This window comes from Vidua macroura, chromosome 6 (assembly GCF_024509145.1).
Source record: "Vidua macroura isolate BioBank_ID:100142 chromosome 6, ASM2450914v1, whole genome shotgun sequence".
Taxonomy (NCBI): domain Eukaryota; kingdom Metazoa; phylum Chordata; class Aves; order Passeriformes; family Viduidae; genus Vidua; species Vidua macroura.
In genome coordinates, this window is record NC_071576.1 from 34,163,022 (window position 1) to 34,184,678 (window position 21,657).

A 21,657-nucleotide genomic window follows, 5' to 3' on the forward strand; every position below is an offset into this window, starting at 1 on the left:
CTGGTGAGGGAGCAGGAGAATATTACTGCTTGAGGGGGATTCCCACCCTCCCCTGCTTCTCAAAGAAAGCTTGCCTTGTTTTAAGTGTTTTCCTTCTGCCTGTCTCCATAGAAAATATAAGGGATATGGGATCTGGTATTCATTATAAGCTCCCAACAGAGTAAGATCAATGAAACCTTAAATAAAGCAGCTGTGAGCCGCTATGTTATTCAGCTGTTGAAGTTAAAAATGTGCTTAACAAAAACGGAGCATAATCATTTGGTGAGGGTCTTTTTTCCCTCTTTCAGGAGCTTATGTGATATTGTCTTGTGGCTGGTGCTTCACAGATCTTGCCTGAATTTTCATCTGTGTACCTACCTATCTACTAGAGTGTGGAACCTAGATCATGAAGCACCCAGCTATTACATAGCCATGGCTACCTTTACCTTTGAAATTAAGGATGTCAGTTTAAGCATAAAACCACAGTTTTCTTCCTTGAATGTGAAAAGGATTTGGTAAAACAAAAAAAAAACAAAAAAACCCCAAACCAAACCAAAACAAAACCCCAAAAAACAAAACAAAACAACTTAAAATTGTCTTTTCTTTAAATAGGGAATGATTTTTTTTAAATGCTCTTCTTGATTTCCTTTTTCTTCCTTTTTTGTTATAGCTTTGGGAAAAAAAACCAAAAAACAACAACCCAACCCAAAATAGGATTGAAGCCCCAGTGCAGCTGTCGGGAACACTTCAAATTTCCCTGTGTATACAGTTTGGTCACTTTGAATGCAGAGCCCATCAGTATTTTGCCCGAGTCACGCTTCTCCTCTTCCATGAAGCTGCCTGCCAGAGCCCGTGCTTTATGTCCATACTTCCATCTCAGTCAGACAGCGGAGCTAGGGTCATGGAGAGCATTTTTCACCAGATAGGGAGTTCATTTTCCGTCCTCTCAGCAGCACAGCCCAGAGGAGCAAAGGATGATCAGGCCAGCCTTGTAACACGAATTTAGCCTAGCCTGAATAAAAGGCCTCTGAGCTTCCAGGAGATACCCTCCTAGCAACAGATGCAGAGGGGTGGGAGGCACCTGTGGGAGCAGCAACATATTTAAGCATCATGATATTTATCAATTTTATCATCTGTCTTGCAGCTGAGTCTAAGACATGGGAAAAACAAAGCAAGGGTCACACAAGACCAATGAACTAATCAGAGGCTGGAAAGACAAGAAAAGATGAAAAGGGATAAGATAAATATGTGTATCTCAGCTGTGCAGGACAGCTAAGGAGGGTTGTTATTACTATCCAAAAGGAACAGTCTCCAGGGAAGAAAAAGGAGTCTTTATCCTATTCCAAGGGCTTGTAACTCAATGTGACAGGAGAAATTCTGAAACATAAATATGGGTTTAACAGACAAAAAAATAAAGTGTCTTGTAATGTCATTTGTTAAAATGAAGTGACTTCCCACAGAGAGCAGCCAAGGCTCTTGGCTTGTCTCTGCGCTGGAAAGGGGACATATTTTCCTGTGGAAAGGCAGAAGGTGGTGGTGAGGAGTTAGAGCAAGTAATGAAGAATGGATTGACCTGCCAGGCTCTTTGTCTTCCAGCTTTCTGCCTGTCCGAAACAGCCTGTGCCTGTTGCTTCCCCTCCTTGCCATTCAATGCCTGAATTTGACAGTAGTCACAAGAGAACTTTTCTGCTTGCGTATATGCTGGGAACTAGCAAACTAGGGATGCTAGAGAATCATGTAGCAGTATCAGACCCTTGGAAAAGCTGTTGTGGCATTATTTAATGCGCTGTGCAGCTCAGGGGGCTGCATGAAAGAAGCTATGGCTGTTTTAGAGCTGCAGAAATGGTGCCAAATAGAAAAGAGATCTGGACAATCATGTCTTTTGCTTTGGGCAGAAAGTATTCAGAACATTGTGGTGGCCAAACACTTGAGAGCAGTAGGTGGAATATGTGCTTGAGTTACTGTGCTTTGCAGCCTAGCATGCACTGCAGCTCACTGCACATCACTGTCAGGGCTCTGAGTTTAACTTGGTTCAAGCTGACCATTATACAGGCCTTTAAAGCCTACATAGAGAGTAGCATGCTTCAGATAAATCCCTATGCTTAAGAAATAAGAGATGAACCACTACAGAGGTCTTCCCCTGATCCTTCCAGCTGCTGCACCCTGGGAGCTGTCCCACTTCCATATCTGCTGGTGCTGATCACTCCTTAATGCCTGCAGATGAGCGTGCTTTGTGGCACCAAACACCCCTTTGCTTATGAAGGGCTTCTTGCAGACATTATCCATGTCTGAGGATAATACAAGCCAAAATCTGCTTCATTTTCTCTTACATTTAGACAACCTTCCCAGCACTTGTGGCTGCAAGGGAAATTTTCAGAGAATTAATTGTCTTCTTGAGGGTTTGGCTGGCTGGCATTATGGGTTTGCAGAAGGGTGAATTCCAGCATCCTCACTAATTATTCTACCTCTGTGTTGTTGCATTTGTCACATAGATCATAGGATAGTTTAAAGCTCAAGGGCCTGATGTTACCTAGTGGCACAGTCCCCAGTAGGGAATAAGCACTTCAGAGATAAATTCTAGTGTGGATATGGTGAGATGTGGATCTCATTGGTACTCCTCTGACAGCAGAGCCCTGTCAAAGGAGTTGGTAAAACGGAAGCAGAGAGAACAGCAAGAATGAGAAGCTGGGAGCAGAAACTTCCAGAAACAGGCCTGTCACTGAATTGATTGTAGCATCAAATGACATCTATAGAAAGATCATGCATACATGTATCTTTAGGCAATAGGAAAAGAAACACCTCAGTATTGGTATGAGAACATTCAAAGAGTAATATTGCTTAAATATACACACACTTTTTCAAAGTAACTAAAGTGACATACAAATACAACGCAAGTTATGCATAATTCCTGGATGGTTAAACAGGTACTGAAAATACAGTTTGCTTTCCAGCAGCATCTGTCAGAAGGCTAAAGGAAGCATAATGTCATATATATGTGTATATATATATTCCAATTCCTTTCAGGAAAGGGAACGAGATCTTGTGATTTCAATGAGGATCAGTTGGGCAAGCTTTGGTGTCCCTTTCCCTGCACTTCAGGTCATCCCATTCACTTTTATTGTTTTTGTTAGTTTCAGATTTTTCTCTTTTTGTTTTTTTTTTTGGTTTTTTTTGGTTTTTTGTTTTGTTTTGTTTTGTTTTGTTTTGGTTTGGTTTGGTTTTGTTTTTTTGTGTTTTTTTTTTTTTTAGCATTTCATTTCTTCTGTTTCTTCTTCTGTCTCTTTATTTACCTTTCTGGCCTGCTTTTGGGATTTCAATGGGAATAATTTGAGCAACTTTTGGTCCTTTTCACTGCACCTCTTTTCATCTCAGTACATTTGATTGTAGTCATGCCATTTGCAAATTTTCTGGATTTTTTCAGTTGCACTTGATTTGATCATATCTCGTTTCCAGAGCATTTGTTACACTTGGTTCTCTGATTTCAAGATATCATTCCCTTTTATGAAAGGTAGAATATATATTTTTGTGTAAGCTTTTTTCTTTCTTGTTTTTGTTTTAATATGTGTAATGTGACCTCTATTTTAAACAGACTCTTGTAATTACAGCCTATTGACATTTTTCCTGGACTGGGCAAGGATGTGGTAGAATGTTTTAATGTTGTTTTTTCCTCAGTTTAACTGTGTCCTAAGAATAAGAAATAATCACACCATTGATAGGGTTTGTACTATCCTCCCCAGACTTGAACTTCATGTGAAAATAGGGTGAGATGAACAGAAGTAACTTACAGCATTGATAACACTTCAGCCTTCCACGAAGATTTGACTTCTATTCATCAAATATAGCAGAAAACAATATATACTCCTCTTTATGAATGGTGTGGCCTTCTGTGGTGAGGAAACTGAAGTTACTGTTAAATCTTGCCTTATTGTCATTCTGCCATTCACTTCATAACTTGGCCCCTAAATATCACCCCCTCTTTTCTGATCTTCAAAGTATTTGAAACTCTTCCCAGCCTGATTCATCTGCATGTTTTAACACTGTATGCTCTGTGCATATCAGCAGATGATGCTGTTTATGAATGATTCCATGCTAAGAAGAGACCCCTGATTCCCCAAAGGAATTGTCTCTAGGCTTGTCAAGGAGCTATTTTGAGTGCAAACTCTGAAAAAGTTGTACTTCCAGCTTACAATGAATTTTACTTTGACATTTTCCTAGTTGCTTAAAAATGGACTATAAGATTTATTATTGTCAGGGTTAAGACATCTCTATTTTCCCCCCTTGCCTGATAACTTAGTTATTGTAGCAAGGAGTGTTGTATTAATTTGAAATATCTTGATCTTGACTGCCTGCTCTGTTGGCAGAAGCAGTTGACCAGTTTACTGAATGAAAGTGTGTAAAAAGTGATGGTTTAATCTTTTGTTCCATTGCCTTTCTGACCTTTGAAGTCTGCCAGTCAAAAAATCACTGTACCACTAGGAAATTAGGCATTTGGTATGGTACTAGAGATTTCTCAGGAATGGTTCATTAGTTACTTCACAGAGTTTAAGGATTAAAAGTGCTGTTTTCTTGAGAAAAGGTGAATTTTCTTCATCCTATTCTTTCCCTATTATGACCTATGTTCTTCATACTCTGTTTAAAGTAAATACTGTATCTCAATTAAGCAAAAGGTGAAGATGACATGCTCAGTGTTTGCAATCTGCCCTCTGCTGAAAACAAAAACTGTTGCCAGTGTTAGTCCCTAGGTCTTTGTACATAAAGAAAGTGGTTTGTCAAAACAAAGACACAGTATGATTTAAGCTGCTTGGAAATGTAATGGCAGACCATGGCAGTTGTTGTATTTGGGGGTAGCTCTAACATGAAGTTAAATCAGAAAAGGGCTTACATGGCTCTCAGAAAAGGGCCAGACAAGGAAGGACACATGATCCTGCAGATGATCTCCTGTTACCTTCTGAAGGTTTATAAATAGCTTTGACCCCATAAGGTGTTTTTGCAACAGTCTACAGCTTGCTCTCACAGTGTTCTGAGATTTCCTCACGTGTTTGCATTCAGCATCTAAAAGTAAACACACTGAGTGGGTGTAAACTTGTTCCGATCATTCACATATTAACCCAAGGAAAAAACATCCTTTCCAGTTTGTACCTGTAATCTTCATGCTGGACCAGGTTCCAGCTGCCCATCTGCAGCTGGCATAAATTTGCATAAAAGCTAACCTAAACCTTGTTGCATTTATAGATGATGTAAAAAATGTGATGGTGCATAAGGCCTTTGTCATTATTAAATTTCTACTGGGGTATGATATGATGTGATGGTGCACTATTCTGTTGTCAGTTTGCCTTGACTGCTTCACACAGTGGCAAACTGCAGACACATAGGCAGTGCCTGCCCCATGTCCAGAAGAGGAGATGATCAGTTCCTGCCTCTGCTCCTTCTTCCTGAGCCACAGCCATGGAAGACACATACTCACTTGAACTAAAAGGTAAAGTCTGCAACTTCACTGTTGAGTTACAGATCCCCCTGTACCTAAGGTACCTCCAGGACTAGCTTAATACTGCTGCTGAGCTATAATTAATGGGATGTTTATTACATTTGGCTAGAAAAGATGAGTGTGAGGAACTGTTATCCAGGGTGTTCTGGCAGGAGCCAACTGAAACAAGTCAGATTAGGCTGTGAGGGTCTGTCTGGACTGTGGAAGAGCAGCCCTCAGTCAGGCTCCCTAACTCTACTGACTGCTTAGTGATACAGCCCCAGGGCAGCACGTTTCACCCTGAATTACAATCTGCCAAAAAAATAAAAACAAGGATTCTACTTGCTAAATATACTTCTGGGTGGTGGGCAAGGGCTCTCAGCCTGACACTAAGATATAAGAAATCTGTATTTTTAGATCTGAGCAATATGAAAAGCTTAGCTTTCCAAAAAAGTGGAAAAACAGAAAAAAAAAAAAAAAAACTGTGAAAAACTAATTTCTGAATGTGTTATTCTATTCTTTTTTTGGTCCATTTCCATTTTCTTTCTCCAAATATTTTGAAGAAAAGCAATTGGTGCTCAATGATTAAATTCTCTATTCAGTGTTTGCCACCTATTTGAGCCTTTTGCAAAGCTGTTCTTGAATCCTCATTGCTGCTACTTCTAAGAGAGCTACGCTTATGTAGCAGTAACAGAAATATGTTAGTTTAGTTAGTCATGGAGTTTTGGAAAAAAAACAGAACAGAGCATGCATAGGCAATTAAGAGTACAGGTAAGGAGAAAACAAAGAATGGTAGAGGAGATTAACACAGATAACCTAGTGGAAGAAGTAACAAATATATTCACCAGTATCAGGAGAGAATGTAAGCAACATTTCTGTTTTCATTCAAGAAGTCTTGTAGAACTGAGCAAAGTGCTGAGTCTCTGGCTACATGGCTTATACAGCAGCTTCACTGTGGATCCGTGGGACAGCAGGCTTTGTAGAGGGTCTTCAGCAGTGCTAGGCAGTCTCTGAACTGGAGTCTCTTTTTTTCCTCTCTTGCTCCTATTTTTCCCTGTTTCCTCCTCCTCCCTGGCTTAAAACTGTCTGTAGGGTAAGGCCATATAAACTTCTTGTATCCAGAGCATCATCCTGCAGCAAGTTATGCCAGAGGTCTACTATCAGTTGGTGAAGAACCACCTCTTTTTGCACATTTTGACTTGGACTTCATTAGTTTCATTTGATTACTTTTTAGATTTTTTTTTTTAATTTGGAAGGGACAGCAAAGAGTTATTCCCTGTTTTCCACAAGCAGACATTAATGGTATCTGGCTGAGACTTTGTTTCAACATTCATTTATTCTTCTGCTGCCTCATGACCTTCTCACTTCCAAATAGTAACTGTATTTACTTAATTACCTTGATTAAAAAAGTGCAAAGATTTTAGCTGGCTTGTTGTGGCTCTCAACAACCAGAACTGCAGGAATGTTGGAATGTGGACACTACTGGGCTAGCCAACAGCAACAATATTAACAAGTCCTAGGTGGTCTTCAGACAACCTCAGCTAAAGGGAGAAATAGTACTGCCTGTTTACATACAACTTGGAGAAACTGGGTAGGAAACAGGCGTGCTTGCTCATGACCCTCACGTGAGAAAACCATGAGAGTAGAAGAGTATGTGATGTTTTTGCTCGTCACAGGCTAAGGTAACACAGGAATGTTATAAAGAGTGATTGTTGTCTCCTGAATCTCCTCCTGACTTTTGATGCTTTTAATCCAGTGTTCTGATACAGGGAGATTACTGCTTGGCAGTTACAAGGACAAGGCTTTTTAAACTGCAGTTTTGCACTGCTAAAATGAGCAGCTCTTCCTTAAAGGGGCACTCCTGCCCCTTCCTCTCTCCTCTATTCAGTGCTAACCCTTGTTTTTATCCCACTACAAGCTGGTTTTCGTGGAGTTAAACCTTCAGAAGTCTGCTTGCTGCCTTTTCCAGCGCTACCTTTTGCTGGTTTAGCTTTTATGTACCACCTCACTCTGCAGACAGGAGAGTCCTGGTGTTGACAGGAACAGAACTGCCTGTTCCCATGGCATCTGTTAAAGCACTGTAACCCATAATGAAACTAGCACTCTTACATTCAGATGTGCCATCTAACATTTATCTTCCTCAGCAGGCAAAGGTTATGATCCACAGGGATAATCACCAGCATTGTCTTTCCTTGCTCAAAGTCCTCCCTGTACTGCAGATTTTCCCATCTGTGCATCATCCTGGCTTTTCTCGCAGACGCTGCCTCTGCGCAGGACGGAAATGTGCATCTTTGGAACCCAAGAGAGAAGCAAGTGATGCTGACAGTGCCCTTGCCAAACCTTTAGCTACATGGTAGCCTTTCTCATCACTGCATGCAGCAGAAATAACTTTCCCATTTTTGGTACTCTGCATGCTGTTGCAGTTTGAGTGAGTATGGGGGCAGTCATATAAAGCTATGATGTCAGCACCATCACGTGCTGTATTGTTCCAGCACAAATACATGTCGGTGACTAAGCATGAAAAAGAGAAATTCATCCCATAGAGGTCATTAATAACAGACCCTGGCTGTAAAAAGATGGTCCACAAAGGGAAGGGGTAGGGGCTGGGACTCAGGGCAGCATGGGACTTCAGGTGACAAGTGAGGAAAATGCTATTAAAAGGACCATACCGTAATTATCAAAATGCATCAAAAGAGGCAGCCTGGTGCAGCTGTACCTGCTGGCTCTTGTGTAAAGCCAACTGATCCAGCAGTGCAAAAATCTGGTAAGGAGGGTCACAGAGCTGCAGCCTCTGTCTGTACTGGAAAACTAGTGGGTGTATCTTCAACTTCCAGATGTTTTCTTCATTTCAAATACCCCTTGGGATAATATCTTGCCTTTACTGCAACCACCTAGAAGCCAAGCTGTGATAAATTCTGCAGAGTTATATAAAATGGAGACAAAGCTGATCTCTCTACCTTGTCGTTACACATTTGATTCCAAATGAGGATTTAAGCAGATCAGGATCTCCTTATGGATTTTCCTCCTCTCATTCTTTGTTCATCGGTAGCCAGAAACGCCTGACCAAGCCCTTGCCCCACACAAGAGCAGTACGGGTTTTAGCCTGTTGTGTACTGGATGTGTGAAAGAGCTACGATGGTTGCGTTTCGCCCTCAGCACACGATTCCCGGCCTAAGACCCCATGCGGCCCGGGTTGTTTATCCCCGCTGCCGCCCCAACATGGCTCCCACATGAGGGGCGCGGCGCGGCCCCCCCGCCCTGACCTGGATTCCCCGGGGAGGGGCGTGGCCGCCGCCTCCGCCAATCGCCGCGCGGGGCGGTGCTGACGCGCGGGGCCGCCTCCATTTCGCGGCGCAGCGCCGGCGTTGCGCAGCAGTCGGAGCCGTCTGTCGCCCGGGGAGGACGTATCTGCCCGTCCGATTCACCGATCATCTGCCGTGCCGCACAGCGCAGCCGTCCGGCTCGGCCTGCACCGAGACCCACAGCCCAGGTTCGTAAAAGCTCCAGGTTCGTAAAAGCTTCCTCGCAGAGCGGAGCACGGGGGAAGCGGAGCGTGTGCGATGCGGGGCGCTTCTGCTGTGTGCCCGGCTGGCCCGCGGGCTCCTGGCTGGCGTTGTCGCCTCTCCGTTCCGCTCGGTGCGCGCCGCGGCGGGGTCGGTGCCGCAGGCGGGTGCGGCACGGCCGCCATTTTGTGGCAGAGCGATGGCGTTTGCTTTTCTTCTTCGGCTGGGGGGGCGGAGCTAACTGGGAGGGGCGGCGCTGGGCGGGGCCGGGGGCCGCGCGCCGGGCTCCTATTGGGGGAGCAGTGAGGAGGTGTCCGCCCGCCGCCTTCCCATTGGCCCCTGGCGGGGGCGGGGCCGGGTGGCGCAGTGCGGCAGCGGGCGGTGCTGAGTCACCGGGCGGGCCTGACGCGCCTGTCCCCGCAGCAGGGCCGCGCACACACAGCCATGAGCGGCTGCCGCGTCTTCATCGGGAGGCTGAACCCGGCCGCCAGGGAGAAGGATGTGGAGAGGTTCTTCAAGGGGTACGGCCGCATCCGCGACATCGACCTGAAGAGGGGCTTCGGCTTCGTGGTGAGTGCGTCCCCTTTCCCTTGCCCACCCCCTTAGTGCACACTCGCATTTCAGGTTTATGAAGCTGCTTCGAAAGAAAATTAATTAACGTGCCCATCAAGGCACACCACGTGATAAATAGGCATCTGCTCGTTCATGGGAATGTAATTGCTTGGTTTTGTTGTCTTGGTTTTGCAGGAGTTTGAGGATCCGAGGGATGCAGATGATGCTGTTTATGAATTGGATGGAAAAGAACTTTGCAGTGAGAGGTGAGGTATCCTATTTCATGACTACACAAGCTTGGGGATCTAAAATAAAAGTCAATTTCAATTTGAATTGTGTTATCCATATTCGTCAGACTATTTTGGTTTTGTTTCGTTCGTCTTATCTTTGTCCTGAGAATTACAACTGCATACAAAAGAAGAAATATGTAAAAACACGTGTTGTGTTACGTGTTTCCCTTCACAGGGTGACCATTGAGCATGCCAGAGCACGCTCGAGGGGCAGAGGCAGAGGGAGGTACTCTGACCGGTTCAGTAGCCGCCGCCCGCGCAGTGACAGGAGGTACGTGCAGCTTTGAACCAATACAGTTTAAAAAAAGAATGCTTTGGGCTCATCCCAGAGAATGTGAGCTGCAACAAGCTATTAAAAGGTGTTGTTTGCCTTTTAAGTAGTTTGATGTGGGAGCGGGATAGTGAAGATTACAGAACTTCTCAGATATGCCTGTCATCCTTACGTTCCCTCCCCTAAGTACTTACTGCCTGCCCTAGATTGTTCTGGGCGTTACATAGTTCAGGTCATAGTACTAAAGATGATACGCTGATGCTAGCTCTTGGTACAGAGTTTGTTAATATTAACATGGTTATATTGCATTTACTGATAGAAGTCTGAATTGTTTGTTTCAAAACAGAAATGCCCCACCTCTAAGAACAGAAAATCGCCTCATAGTGGAAAATTTGTCTTCTCGTGTCAGCTGGCAGGTTTGTTGAAACATGATTAACTATTTTGACTTCATTTAATGGGTATGTAATGGAATGTAATTATTTTGTAAAATAATTAAAGTAAAACCTAATTTATTAAAACGTTTATGTAATTAATATGATTTTTAGTAAAGTAACTTAAATATTTTGAATGAAAGCTAGTTAATGTTAATTCATAGTAATAAATTTATATGTTTGAGGATATATATTTATTTTTTTTTCTTGTTTTTAAAATCCATTTTAACCACATATTAAACCCTTTATTTGCCAGCCTATCTGTGTCGTTGGCCTTATGACGAGGAGTGCCTGTGGGTTATCCTAATCGTTCTGTCTTGGTCACTCTTGGTCGGGCCTGGTTGACTTTCCAGTCAGCTCCTACAATGTCACTTGGCCACCTCTAGATCTGTGTTTGCCGGTCTAGACGTAATCGATGCACTCCTTAAAGTGCCACATTGCAGCGGTCCCAGAGCGTTAACGAGATCTGATTCCTAAGTTGAGAGCTGTTCTTCCTGTAACGCTTCCGAATAACGAGGTCCTGGTCGAAAAGAGTTGAAAGATTGGAAATTAGGTGGTCGTTGGAATCCTGATCGCAGTAAAGTGGTCCTTGGTGACATCAAGCATAGAGAATGGATCCATCCATAGTCTCCTGATAGGGAGGGCAGTGCGATTAATGGCTTCCATCGACTGGGTAGTGTTCGGCAAGTGGGTGGCGAAGAGCCAGTCGGGCATATGTCATGACGGTATCTCCGGTCGCTTAATGCAGTTTGCTGCTTGGCTAGCCTAGGGAAATGTTTATAAAGGTAAAGTAAACTATATTTTTAATGACATATGGGGCACAAAATAATTGGTGTTATGTAAATGTAATTTTGTATTCATATAAGACTTGTAATGTAAATGGAGACTGAAACAGTCCAAAAATATATGGGTAGTATTTCAAAGTCAATTCAATAGATATAAAAATGTGCTTTTTATTTCTTTTTTTTCTCTCTCTTTCTTTCTCTTTGTTATTTAATCTATAAAATCATTTTAGACTAATATTAACCTTAATGTTAAGACCCTTTATTAGCATTTTGCTTAAAGCAATATGCTTTTCTCATTTATTTCGTGCCCTGATACAGATCATGATACAGATAATGCAGTTTTGATAACAAGTATGGCAGTTGCCATGTATGTGATTTATCTAACAACTTCTCTTTCAGTAGTCATAAATTTCTTTTGTTTGCTTTAAACTACTTTTGTATAAGTAAATGTTAATTTCACTTCTTTGTGTAACAAAAGTGGTCTTGTGTTAGGATCTCAAAGACTTCATGAGGCAAGCCGGGGAAGTAACCTTTGCAGATGCACACAGACCTAAGTTAAATGAAGGGTAAGCCTGTCAAGTGATCTCTTGAAAGCTGTAGAGTAACCTGTATATGTAATATTTGGGGAGGGAAGCTGGCTACTTTCGGTGTCAGCAGCTGTTTCTGGCTTAATTTAGCTACCCTTTGAAAATGCATGTGGGAAATGTTTGGGGAGGGGAATTTTTCATGCTTCAGTGATGACAAGGGATAATTACACTGAGCAGTGTAGGTTTTGGGGTTTTGTTTGTTTTTTTCCATGTGTAAATTTTGCTTGTAATGGTAACTACAACATGTAATAGTGAGCTTTATGTTTGGGTTTTTTTTTCCATAGGGTGGTTGAATTTGCCTCTTACAGTGATTTAAAGAATGCTATTGAAAAGCTTTCTGGTAAAGAAATTAACGGAAGGAAAATCAAACTAATTGAAGGCAGCAAAAGGCACAGGTATGGATTTCTACTCTTCTAATAATGCTTAAACATTCACTGAGAAATTTGGAAGTCAGTGACCAGGCAGCCAAGCTGGAGAGCTGTGGAGTGCCTGGTTACGGCCGAGCCTGTGAGGTTCTGTAGCTGGCACTGACTGGCGCTCCCTGTTGGCTCCTCAGTAGGTCCAGGAGCAGGTCACGGTCGCGCAGCAGGAGCTCATCCGGGTCTCGCAGCCGATCCCGTTCCCGCAGCCGCAAGTCCTACAGCAGGTCACGGAGCAGGAGCCGTAGCAAGTCGCGATCAGTTAGCAGATCTCCACTGCCGAGCAAGAGCCAGAAACGTGGTTCTTCCAGCAGATCCAAATCTCCGTCATCTGTAGACCGGCAGAGGTCTAGATCAAGGTCCAGATCTGTTGACAGTGGCAACTGAACTATAAATAACTTGCCCTAAGGGCCCTTTTTTAAACCATACTTGCTAAAACTTGTGGTAAGTATGTGACTTTCTGTGGGAAAGGGTTTGGATGGGGGGAGGGGAGGGAAGGGGGAACTTTGTAGATGTGGACCATGGTGGGAAGGGTTATTGACTAATTGTATTAAATGTTTTTTGATAACCCTTTTCTTGCTCACATTTTTTTGTGACTGTCTGAAGTGTATAGTTTGTCTATATTGGCAGAGCTCTTTATAACAAAAATTTTTTTGTACTCTAAAGTCATCTGAACACTTAATTTTCAGTATACTCAACTGTGAATAGCGACTAAAAACATTAATGTCTCAGACTAATAGTTTTAGACATCTAAGAGAGCTCTATATGTGCTGTACATAAAGCTTTATTTCAGAGGGTATTTTTTTGTGCTTTTGAGACATTGTTTCTGCTATAGGTCAGCAGGTTAAGTGCTGGTCGGTACTGGTAATAAAACTTTATTTTAAAATATTTTCATTTAATATGACTTGCACTACACAAAGAAAATGCCCATTTCACTGCCCTGTGGTAATAATATTCTATAAAGCACTCTTTATTTCTTGATACCTAAGAATATAATAGTTCAAATAAAGTATAAAGAAACATTTCTGCTTCTAGTTTGTTTCTTGGTGTTAATAAAGTGGTTGTGACTGTGTTAAAATGTTCCTTAAAGATGGAGCTGTGCCAACGTGATACTGTTTTGGGCAGGGGTGAGAATTAGGATCCTTTTAAATATAGATCGTGTGATGTCCTTGTACATCTGTGTTCTGAAATAAGAACATGGATAATCAGGTTGTCATAGTTCATAGCAAAAAGTGGAGTGGATGAGTCATTTAGCTTTTAATGTCTTGGGATAATAAGCATGGAGTGTTAATGGCAGATGTAGTCAGCATACTTCATTAGTGTATTTGTGCATGTTGGTATGAGAACACTGAAGTGTAGATAAACCATTTTTGTAAGCATTAGTCCTCATTCTTGGGGAAGAGGGACTTTTAAATTGGTGGGTGGGAGTAATGCAGCAGTAGTACCATGAGGTTCTGTGTTTTAGTGTTCGTGCCTTCCAATGGCAGCAGTCCTCTGCAGTCCCCGTATTTCTCAAGCCCTCACCCACAAGACAACTTAGGAATTTAATTTTTAAAATAATGTGTTTTCTTATAAAGCGCTTTACAAAGCTATTATGGTAATCTACACAGACCTTTAAAAAGATCTTTGTAGCCTAGGCTCGGATTTGCATAGATCATAGAAGAGCAAGCTCTTGCCTGTGGGAGGTTGGGTGTTTGGCCTCTGCAGCCCTGCTGCCCTTTCTCCCTGCTGCTGCAGAGTTCTTGGGTGCCAAGCTAAGGAAGGAGGAGGAGCTCTTGTACTGCATGGGTCTGTCTGTGGAGCTGTCAGTATATTGGGCTGCCAGGCACTCCTGAGAGCGGGCATTGAGAGGGGGTAGGATCCACAGTTAACTGGGTTGTTACCAGTCAGCTTGTCACCGCTCCAAGAGGTGTGTAGCAGAGGGCTTGAACTTGCAGGAGTAAAACAGCATTCACACTCATCAGGGTGGAAGGTCGACTGTGTAGAGATCTTTAGTCAGTTGATCCTACTAACTTAGAGATGATGGGCATCTCTGTCCCAGTGGGACTTGGCTTCAACTGGAACCCAGGTGGCTGAAGGCACCTGATTTGATGAAAGGGGTCACAGACTTCTTTCAGGCTAAATGTGAAGTAGTATCTGCTCTATAAATAGTTGTTCTAAATTCTGTTTCTAGACCACACCACTTACTTGCCATGCAAGCTGCATAAGCAAGTGCCTGCATTTTCCCTGGGGAGCTGGCTGCTGTTGTGATGAGCTTCCTGTTAAACTCCCAGGCTTTGCAGTATGGAGGCTTTTGTTAATTTCTGGCGTAAGAAATTATGCTGTTTAGTGTAGGTTCTTGGTACAAACCAGTTTATTCTTAATTAAGATGAACTACTTTAGGTTACAAGGCATAGTCTAGACATTGGAGATGTTGATGCCAATCTTTCCTGGTACTATGTGTGTAGTGTGACCATATCTAAGTGGTGTGTAGAACAGGTGTGTTGAGTTCACTGATGGCTACAAAAGAAGGCACATTTAAATTTCCTCTGATGTTGGAGGTACAGTTGCTGGGCCTAAACTCAGCATACAAAGGCAGTTTGTGTAGCCATGATCCTGGTTTGTGTGGCCTCTGTTCTGGGGGATCAGTGGTACCACACAGTACCTGCTGGAGGATGGGAGAAACCAACAGCCCATGGGCTGCTTGGCTGTGCATTCGATCTCATTGGCTTCTGCATGGAGAAACTTTCACAGCTCATGCTGAGTCTGTTAGAGAAATTACATTAATCTGCAGTGATATCGTCAGGATCTGCTTCCATTGTGTTCCAGCAGGACAGCTACAGGTAAGTGAAATTAAGAAAAGGAGCTGATGTAGGCGAAGATTTTCTTACGGGTAAAACTGGGTCAGTCACTTGGCATGTTTTTCAGCTGTCCCAAATGGTTGTCACAATGACTTTGAAGTCGCTGAAGGTCTCCTCCTTTCTGGGCTGACAGAGCGAGGCTTAGTCTGGAGCGAGGTCTTTGGAGAATAACAGTGTGGGTGCGGATGGCTGCTGTGATGTGAGCGTATAGATACATTTGACAGAACAGCTGCAGACCTATGAGCTGGCTGCAGAAGGTAGAGCTTGGAGGGTTGTGAGAGCAACTGCTGCAGAATCCATATATTGTTTTCCTCGTTTTCCACTGTTTCTGCAATGTCTTGACACTGATTTCATTTCTTGAGTGCTAAATGTGTCCACACCTGCACAGATCATTTTTGCTGCATCTGAAGAAAGAGAAAAATGTGAGAATAGGCTTTTCTGAAACCAGATTAGGGAAAGATTGTGACAACTACAACTGAAATTACTGGGTCATGTAAAACAAGAGGAAGGCGCTTGGGATTCCTGCCGAAAGACTGAAGCCATTTTGTTTCCAGTCATTTATGACCTGGAGGCTGGAATACAACCTTTTTGTTACAGTCTTGCCAGCCCCTGCGTATCTATTTCCAGTATCAACTGCTTTGCTCTGAACGCACACCCAAGGATCCAAATGAGTGTGTTTTCCCCCCTAATTAAGTTGTTCTCCAGCATAGCTATAAGATGTGGTGAAGTGATCCTGAAGCAGCTCTGTAGCAGCTACTCTGCTGCATCTGTCTCAAGGCAGTGGAGAAAAGCTGGACTGGCAGCATCAGAGGGGTGGTGGGTGGAGGATCTCATTCAGCCATCTGTGCAGTCAGCTGAGCTTGGAATTAGGACCCTGCTGTAGTTGGAGAAGAGTCTATTTCACATCTGTACCAATATTGTATATATTTTAAAATGAAGTTTCAATCTCTTTATGTACTTTTCTAGCAAAAGACCCAAATGTTTCGTTCCATTGGCTGTAGTATTTGGCAGTTCTGTCCTCTCAGGGAATCACTTAACAGCTTGACGCAAAGCTGGGATTTGTTGCATTAAAGAATATGTAATGTTTTTGTGTAGTTTTAGCCACACACAAACACCTCTGTTCTTTCCATGTGCTCAGTGCAGGTCATGACTTTTACAGGGTGTCCACTGTAGCTTAAAGCACCAGACTGTGAAAACCTGAGCACTGATAATTTTGATAGTATGTAGCTGTATGAAACATCCTGCTGATGCAAGAAGTCCATGGAATTTCTAAGGTCTTCCGTTGAATTTTTGACTCTGATTTGAATTTAATGTGCTGGGTATGTAATCCCTAGTTAAAGAGCAACTGGATTCTGCCTTTATAAAGCAGAGATGCATCGGTAGTTACATTGTAGCATGGAAAGTATAAGAAATAAAGGAGCAAAGCTGTACTTGCCTTTGGCTTGCTTTTTTCTGTCATGGATCCGAAAGACCAAGATGAGCAGAAATCCTTCTCCAAGCTGGAACAGCAAGTAGAGCAGTGGGAAGAAGTACAGGGGGCCAATGATCTCTGGGGTGAAGGCGACTTTGAGGATAGCTGAGCAAAGCTGTACGTTCTGGCAGCCAGTTTCCATGCACACTGTCCGCCTGCATCTGAAGGAGAAAAAGTTAAATAGATTACATATTTAAATTGCTTTCAAACAACTGAAACAGAGCCCTGCCCACCTTGCTGGTGCACTTACCTGTGGCTAAAAGCTGCTCTGTCAGGAACAATACTGCAATCCCTAGAAGCTTTTGCCTCCTGCTCCATTCGCAATGGGCAGAGACAGATTGTGTTACAAATGTGAACTTTTTTCATAATGGTATCAGAGGCCTTGTCTCCTCCTCTGGACTCTGCAGCTTCCTGCAGGGAAGTAATCTCCTGAGGTGGTAAGAGTCTGACATATGAAGGTATAAATAGGACTAGGAGGATTCCTACCTGTTTCATGTAGGATGAGGAAAAAAGGAGGAGCAGGTTTTATATATCAGGTTTTCATTCTAAATTCCTGGGGCTGCAGCTGAGAATACACTGACTGATTTGAGATAGTAATTAGCTGGGAAATAATCGTGTTGTGGTTAATAATAATTGTGTTTTTTTGGGTTTGGGTTTTTTTTTCGGTGCTAATAATTTTTTTCCTCCAGCTTCATTATCAAGAGCAGAGGGTGGTAATATGTTTAGCAGGTCACTAGTGACCTTAAGCCAAAACCCTCCATCTACTTGTTCAGTGAACCTTCCATGGTCATCAGGTGCCTGTGCCAAAAACACCTGCTTTAGCTATTCCTCCCCTCTCAGTTAAGCCAAGCAGAGGTTAAAGTAATTTCTCTTCCCACTCAAGCTGTGGGAGTCACTGGCTTGGGACCAGCTTGTACTGCGTCTGGTTGTATTCCTAGGTCCTATTTTGGGTAAATGGAGTCAGTGTTCGACAGAAGTATACTCCTAAAATTCATATTTTCACCATTGCTCTGCAAAGCAGAGCTGCCAAACCTCCCTATTCCTGATGAGAGAGAGGGGAGGGACATGTGGAAGAACATACCGGTCATCCAGCTTGAAGGCTGCAGAGACAGCGTAGCCCAGCAGGAATCCAGTAAGGGGCATTAAGGCAGAAGTTCCCAGGAGAGATGGTGAGAAGACAACCATGATACAGCTTCCCATATTGGCCACAGACAGAACAATTATAGCAGCAGATGACAGTAGAAGCATAACCATCCCTGCCTAAAATAAAAGTGATTAACAAGAGAGAAATCCCCAGTAAAATTTTCCTCAGCTGTTAGAAGCAGCTGTACCCAGTTCTCTGTCCATCACGTGAAGTACAGAGAGGGCACAAGTGCCTTTCATGGACAAAAACGTTATCAGTAATCAACAAGAGACAATCCTCGGCTAGTACTGAGAGAGACCTTAAATAACCAAATACCTTTCCAGTCTATATGCAAAATTACTGCTCTTGCTGCACAAGCTGCTTGTTTCTCAGGCATTGCTACTTGTCTCTGTCCAGGTCTCTTTGTGGCTCTAGTCTACCCCAAGCAAGTGCTGAGGGAACCACTTTACTCACAGGTAGAGCCTAGCAGAGTTCTTGAGTTAGACAATGGTGCATCTGTTTTTCTGGATTTCTGTTTTGCTGTTTAAATGCCTGATGTATAAAGGAGGCAGGGACATGATTCCAGGCATAAGTGGACACTTGGTTGATACAGTGGCTTCTGTTGGAGAGGTATCTCAATAACTTAAGTAGCAATTTTGTGATTCGATTTGTGCCTTGTGCTAGACCTCTGATAGCAGTGGGGTGATTTTAATTTGTTTTGGGATAGTTATTGTTATTTGGTTGGTTTTTATCTGAGTTCTGCTTTGGTAGCACCAGTAGTTTGGGGCAGTGCCTATGAGATTCATTAGTGCTGATGTAACAAAAAATTTCCAAAGTTAAAACTGAAAGAAAAGGAGAGTAATGTAGGAAGTTGGCTACAAAATGTCTGCCTGGAAAAGATGGAGGACTTTTCCTTGGGCAAATATTTTAACCATTAAAGCGGTGAAGTGGATGTCTTGAGCTCTAGCCTCAACCCTTTCATTGATTTGTGGCATGTCTTAGAGAAGTTAATATGTCTGTGATTCTATATTTGAAAACATCCTCAAGGCCCTTGTTTGAAAGGCAACTAGCACAGGATACTTCTTACCTTGGTGATAAGGCCAGTGTACTGTGGTTTCTTCTCATTCAAGATGATGCCGATGGCACAGGGGATTAGCATCAGCACCAGGGAGGTGATTATTCCTTTGTAAGGTACCTTGCCCTCCAAATCATCCTCATATAGTCCTCCCGAGTAAAGGTACAGAAGCAGTGGCATTAATCCAATTGCCAGGACCATGGAACATGCAGTCATTACAACACTGAGATGAAGAAAGGACCCCTCAGTAGAAGAAAAACACTTTTTAAAAATGGAGTATGCTAATCTGATTACTTGCCTGAACAGATTATTTTAATAGAAGACTTTACCTTGCTTTTTCCCAACTTGTCACTGAAATCTTCCCAACATCACTGTCAGATTGCAGAAGGATGTGATATGAATGAGAAGGGAGAAGATGACTCAAGTTTCATACATGCTGAGAAAGGGTACATACATACCCATGACAAGGGTACAGTTCACATTTCAGAAATTCACAACTGAGAGAAAAAGCAATACTTCATATTTTCCTGCTGGATCTTTTTATCACTAGGTTTTTTTGGAGAGTGGCCTTCTGCTAGTTCAACATTTCTCACTGATGCAGCCTCTTCAGGCAGCATGATCAGTTTACACAGAACTGCATGTATAGACACAACATATATAGATGCTCTATGTACTGCTCGTGGAGGGGAAAACGTGTTCCTGCACCCATGTCATCAAGAGCAGCATTCTAATGATTCAGAGAAAGGTAGAAAGTGACATTGTAAAACAGAGACAAATCAACTCATTGAGCAATTTAAAAATGTTTTGGATTTAGTATTTCAGTCCTTGTCCAGCTTCTTGGGGCCTCCTAATGTTGATTAGATTAGTTTCTGAACCAGCCATATAACTAGATTGGCCTGAACAATGAACAGGTATGTGGCTTTCCTTACCTGAGGTTCATGTCCCCTCTCAGTGCCAGGCTGAAGATGTTGGAGAGGTTTCCCCCTGGGCAGCAGCCACAGATGAGGATGGCCAGGGATTCTGAGGTGCCCAGTTGGAAGAGCTTGCCCAATATGAATGCTGTCAAGGGCATGATGCTGTACTGAGCCAATATGGCTATTGCCACACCTTTAGGTCTCCTGAGGTGAGCTGTGATCTTGGCTATCTCCATTGTACATCCCAGAGACACCATGATGACCAGGAGGACCACGATAAGGGTTACGTTCAGGGCTGTGTCCATAGCCTGCTGTCCAAATGCAAAGGGTGGTGCCAGATTGGTCAGGGAGGTGCTGCTCTGTGTGCAACCTTGGCTCCAAAGTTCTGGGCTATCAAAAGCTCCCTTGGTCTTGTTCATCCTGCTGAGGGCTTAAGAGGTCCCTTCTTTTGTAAGTGGCTGGGAAGGTGAGGGAAGGATTGATTCAAAAGTCCAAATAACATTAAATTAATGCAAGCAAAACATGAGCTCTCTTTCAGGACACCACTCTTAGCCTTCAGCACCTGTTGAAACAGAAATCTGCATTTAGAGCAATCAGCTGTGAACCCCATTCATTTTTGAAATATCTTGTGCAGTTTGTGTATTTCTGCTCTGGTCCTCCACTTCTTCCAGCATCCACCCTCATAATGAGACAGCTGGTGAGAGCAAGAGGGAGACAGCTCAAGGTGGGTAGAGAAGACAGGTAAAGATGGGCACTTCATACAGAGGAAAATGAACCAAAGCTCCTCTCATTCACAAGATACTGCTGAGGCAAATACTTGAAAACATGATGCATCCAGGGTACTTTGTTTTTAATGAGATTATAAAATACTTATTCTTCTGGCCATAAATAAAGCTTTTGATAGTGAGGTCTATGAAGATATTACTATGTGGATGAGTAATTTCTCTAGTAAACTCTTAGGGGCCTTCATGTCTCTTTTCCTGATATGTTAAGACTGACACTGTCTAGAAATTATTTGGTTGCATATGGGAATTAATTCTCCAAGCCTTACCAACATTGAAAATATTATTCCCTCCTTGGTGCTGAGGGAAGGTTCTGTGTGGTACATACCTCAACTGACCTCTGCAGAGCAAGGCTGGGCTCCATGGGCACAGCAGCGCTGCATTCAGGACCTGGGGTGTTCTGCACTGTGATCCAGCTGGGACTGCAGACATCACACAAACTCTCCAAGCAAAGCCAAACAGGCAGCTACTCCCCACCCCACACTGGTACCTGCCCTGTGCTTTCAGTGCAAGGCTGCACAGCATGACACACACTCAGTGCTCTGGTGTGCAGGGAAGCAGGGCCTGGGCAGCTGGTGCTGGAGCAGGAAGAGGGACTGGAAAGGTGGCTGATCCTCCAGCTTCTGCAAGAGTGACTGCTGCTCATCCTGCCACTGCTCCCTGTCCCTGGCTGTAACAGGGGATGTGCTTCCCTACACCTGCCATGCCCTCAGGTGTTATACTTCCTGATCCCTCGGCAGATTTTGCCTTCATTTAAGGCATTTATTGCCTTCAGATTGACCTGAGTCACCCCCTAGGTCAAGGGAGGGACTCTAGAAACAGAGCTGAGCATGTTAAACTACAGCAAAATGGATGCAGTTACCTTAGTGCTGGTGGATGCGGCTGTGGGAAGCTTTGGCAGATCACCCACTGCTCCGTCCTTTCCTGGCTGGGCTTGGTGAGCGATCGCACTCTTCTGTCCTCCTGCTTCAGGAAAATCCCCCTTGGTAAAATCCCATCCTCTGCTTGCAGGATATAAAGCCTGGGTCTAAAAGAGCCTCACAGAGAGGGAAGTTGCTGTTCTTTTGGTAGTTGTACTAACAGGACTGGGGAAGGGATTTTAACCGGGGAGATTTGCTGCACTATGGCTGAGCTCTAATTCCTTTGCTGAAGGCTATTATGATGCTGCAGT

At 43.3% G+C, this 21,657-nt stretch overlaps 3 protein-coding genes across 8 annotated transcripts; 1 reads left to right on the forward strand and 2 right to left on the reverse strand.

The window, feature by feature from the left end:
- Positions 1-561: 561 nt before the first annotated feature.
- LOC128808992 (uncharacterized) lies at positions 562-9,392 on the reverse strand. Its single transcript, XM_053980683.1, has 3 exons — positions 9,383-9,392; positions 8,707-9,285; positions 562-1,060 (listed from the first exon to the last, which is right to left on the reverse strand). Exons 1-3 carry the CDS (start codon positions 9,390-9,392, stop codon positions 987-989), a joined length of 663 nt encoding a protein of 220 aa, XP_053836658.1. The 3' UTR covers positions 562-986.
- SRSF5 (serine and arginine rich splicing factor 5) lies at positions 8,849-13,303 on the forward strand. Of its 5 annotated transcripts, none has more exons than XM_053979839.1 (8): positions 8,849-8,933; positions 9,370-9,516; positions 9,694-9,764; positions 9,964-10,059; positions 10,406-10,475; positions 11,768-11,841; positions 12,147-12,257; positions 12,419-13,303. In XM_053979839.1, exons 2-8 carry the CDS (start codon positions 9,391-9,393, stop codon positions 12,666-12,668), a joined length of 798 nt encoding a protein of 265 aa, XP_053835814.1. In that variant the 5' UTR covers positions 8,849-8,933; positions 9,370-9,390; the 3' UTR covers positions 12,669-13,303. The 5 variants fall into 5 exon arrangements, 4 of the variants coding, with proteins under 4 accessions (XP_053835814.1, XP_053835813.1, XP_053835816.1 ...); XM_053979838.1 differs by having other exon boundaries at positions 9,373-9,516; XM_053979841.1 differs by having other exon boundaries at positions 9,373-9,516; positions 12,422-13,303.
- Positions 13,304-14,861: 1,558 nt separating this feature from the next.
- On the reverse strand, positions 14,862-21,641 carry SLC10A1 (solute carrier family 10 member 1). Of its 2 annotated transcripts, none has more exons than XM_053979828.1 (6): positions 21,349-21,641; positions 19,720-20,266; positions 18,803-19,013; positions 17,674-17,852; positions 16,557-16,753; positions 14,862-15,525 (listed from the first exon to the last, which is right to left on the reverse strand). In XM_053979828.1, the coding sequence occupies exons 2-6, from the start codon at positions 20,121-20,123 to the stop codon at positions 15,359-15,361; spliced, it is 1,158 nt and encodes a 385-aa protein (XP_053835803.1). In that variant the 5' UTR covers positions 20,124-20,266; positions 21,349-21,641; the 3' UTR covers positions 14,862-15,358. The 2 variants fall into 2 exon arrangements, with proteins under 2 accessions (XP_053835803.1, XP_053835804.1); XM_053979829.1 differs by having other exon boundaries at positions 19,720-20,398.
- Positions 21,642-21,657: the final 16 nt, after the last annotated feature.

Coding starts and splice junctions, on each gene's coding strand:
- LOC128808992 (XM_053980683.1), bottom strand. Junction 1,061..8,706: donor CCCCTCCCCGGGGAATCCAG/GTCAGGGCGGGG, acceptor CTGCTCCCACAG/GTGCCTCCCACCCCTCTGCA.
- SRSF5 (XM_053979839.1), top strand. CDS start 9,391: ATGAGCGGCTGCCGCGTCTTCATCGGGAGGCTGAACCCGGCCGCCAGG. Junction 11,842..12,146: donor AGACCTAAGTTAAATGAAGG/GTAAGCCTGTCA, acceptor TTTTTTCCATAG/GGTGGTTGAATTTGCCTCTT. Junction 12,258..12,418: donor GAAGGCAGCAAAAGGCACAG/GTATGGATTTCT, acceptor TTGGCTCCTCAG/TAGGTCCAGGAGCAGGTCAC.
- SLC10A1 (XM_053979828.1), bottom strand. CDS start 20,123: ATGAACAAGACCAAGGGAGCTTTTGATAGCCCAGAACTTTGGAGCCAA. Junction 19,014..19,719: donor AGAGGGGACATGAACCTCAG/GTAAGGAAAGCC, acceptor TCTTCATCTCAG/TGTTGTAATGACTGCATGTT. Junction 16,754..17,673: donor GCCTTCAAGCTGGATGACCG/GTATGTTCTTCC, acceptor TTTCTCCTTCAG/ATGCAGGCGGACAGTGTGCA.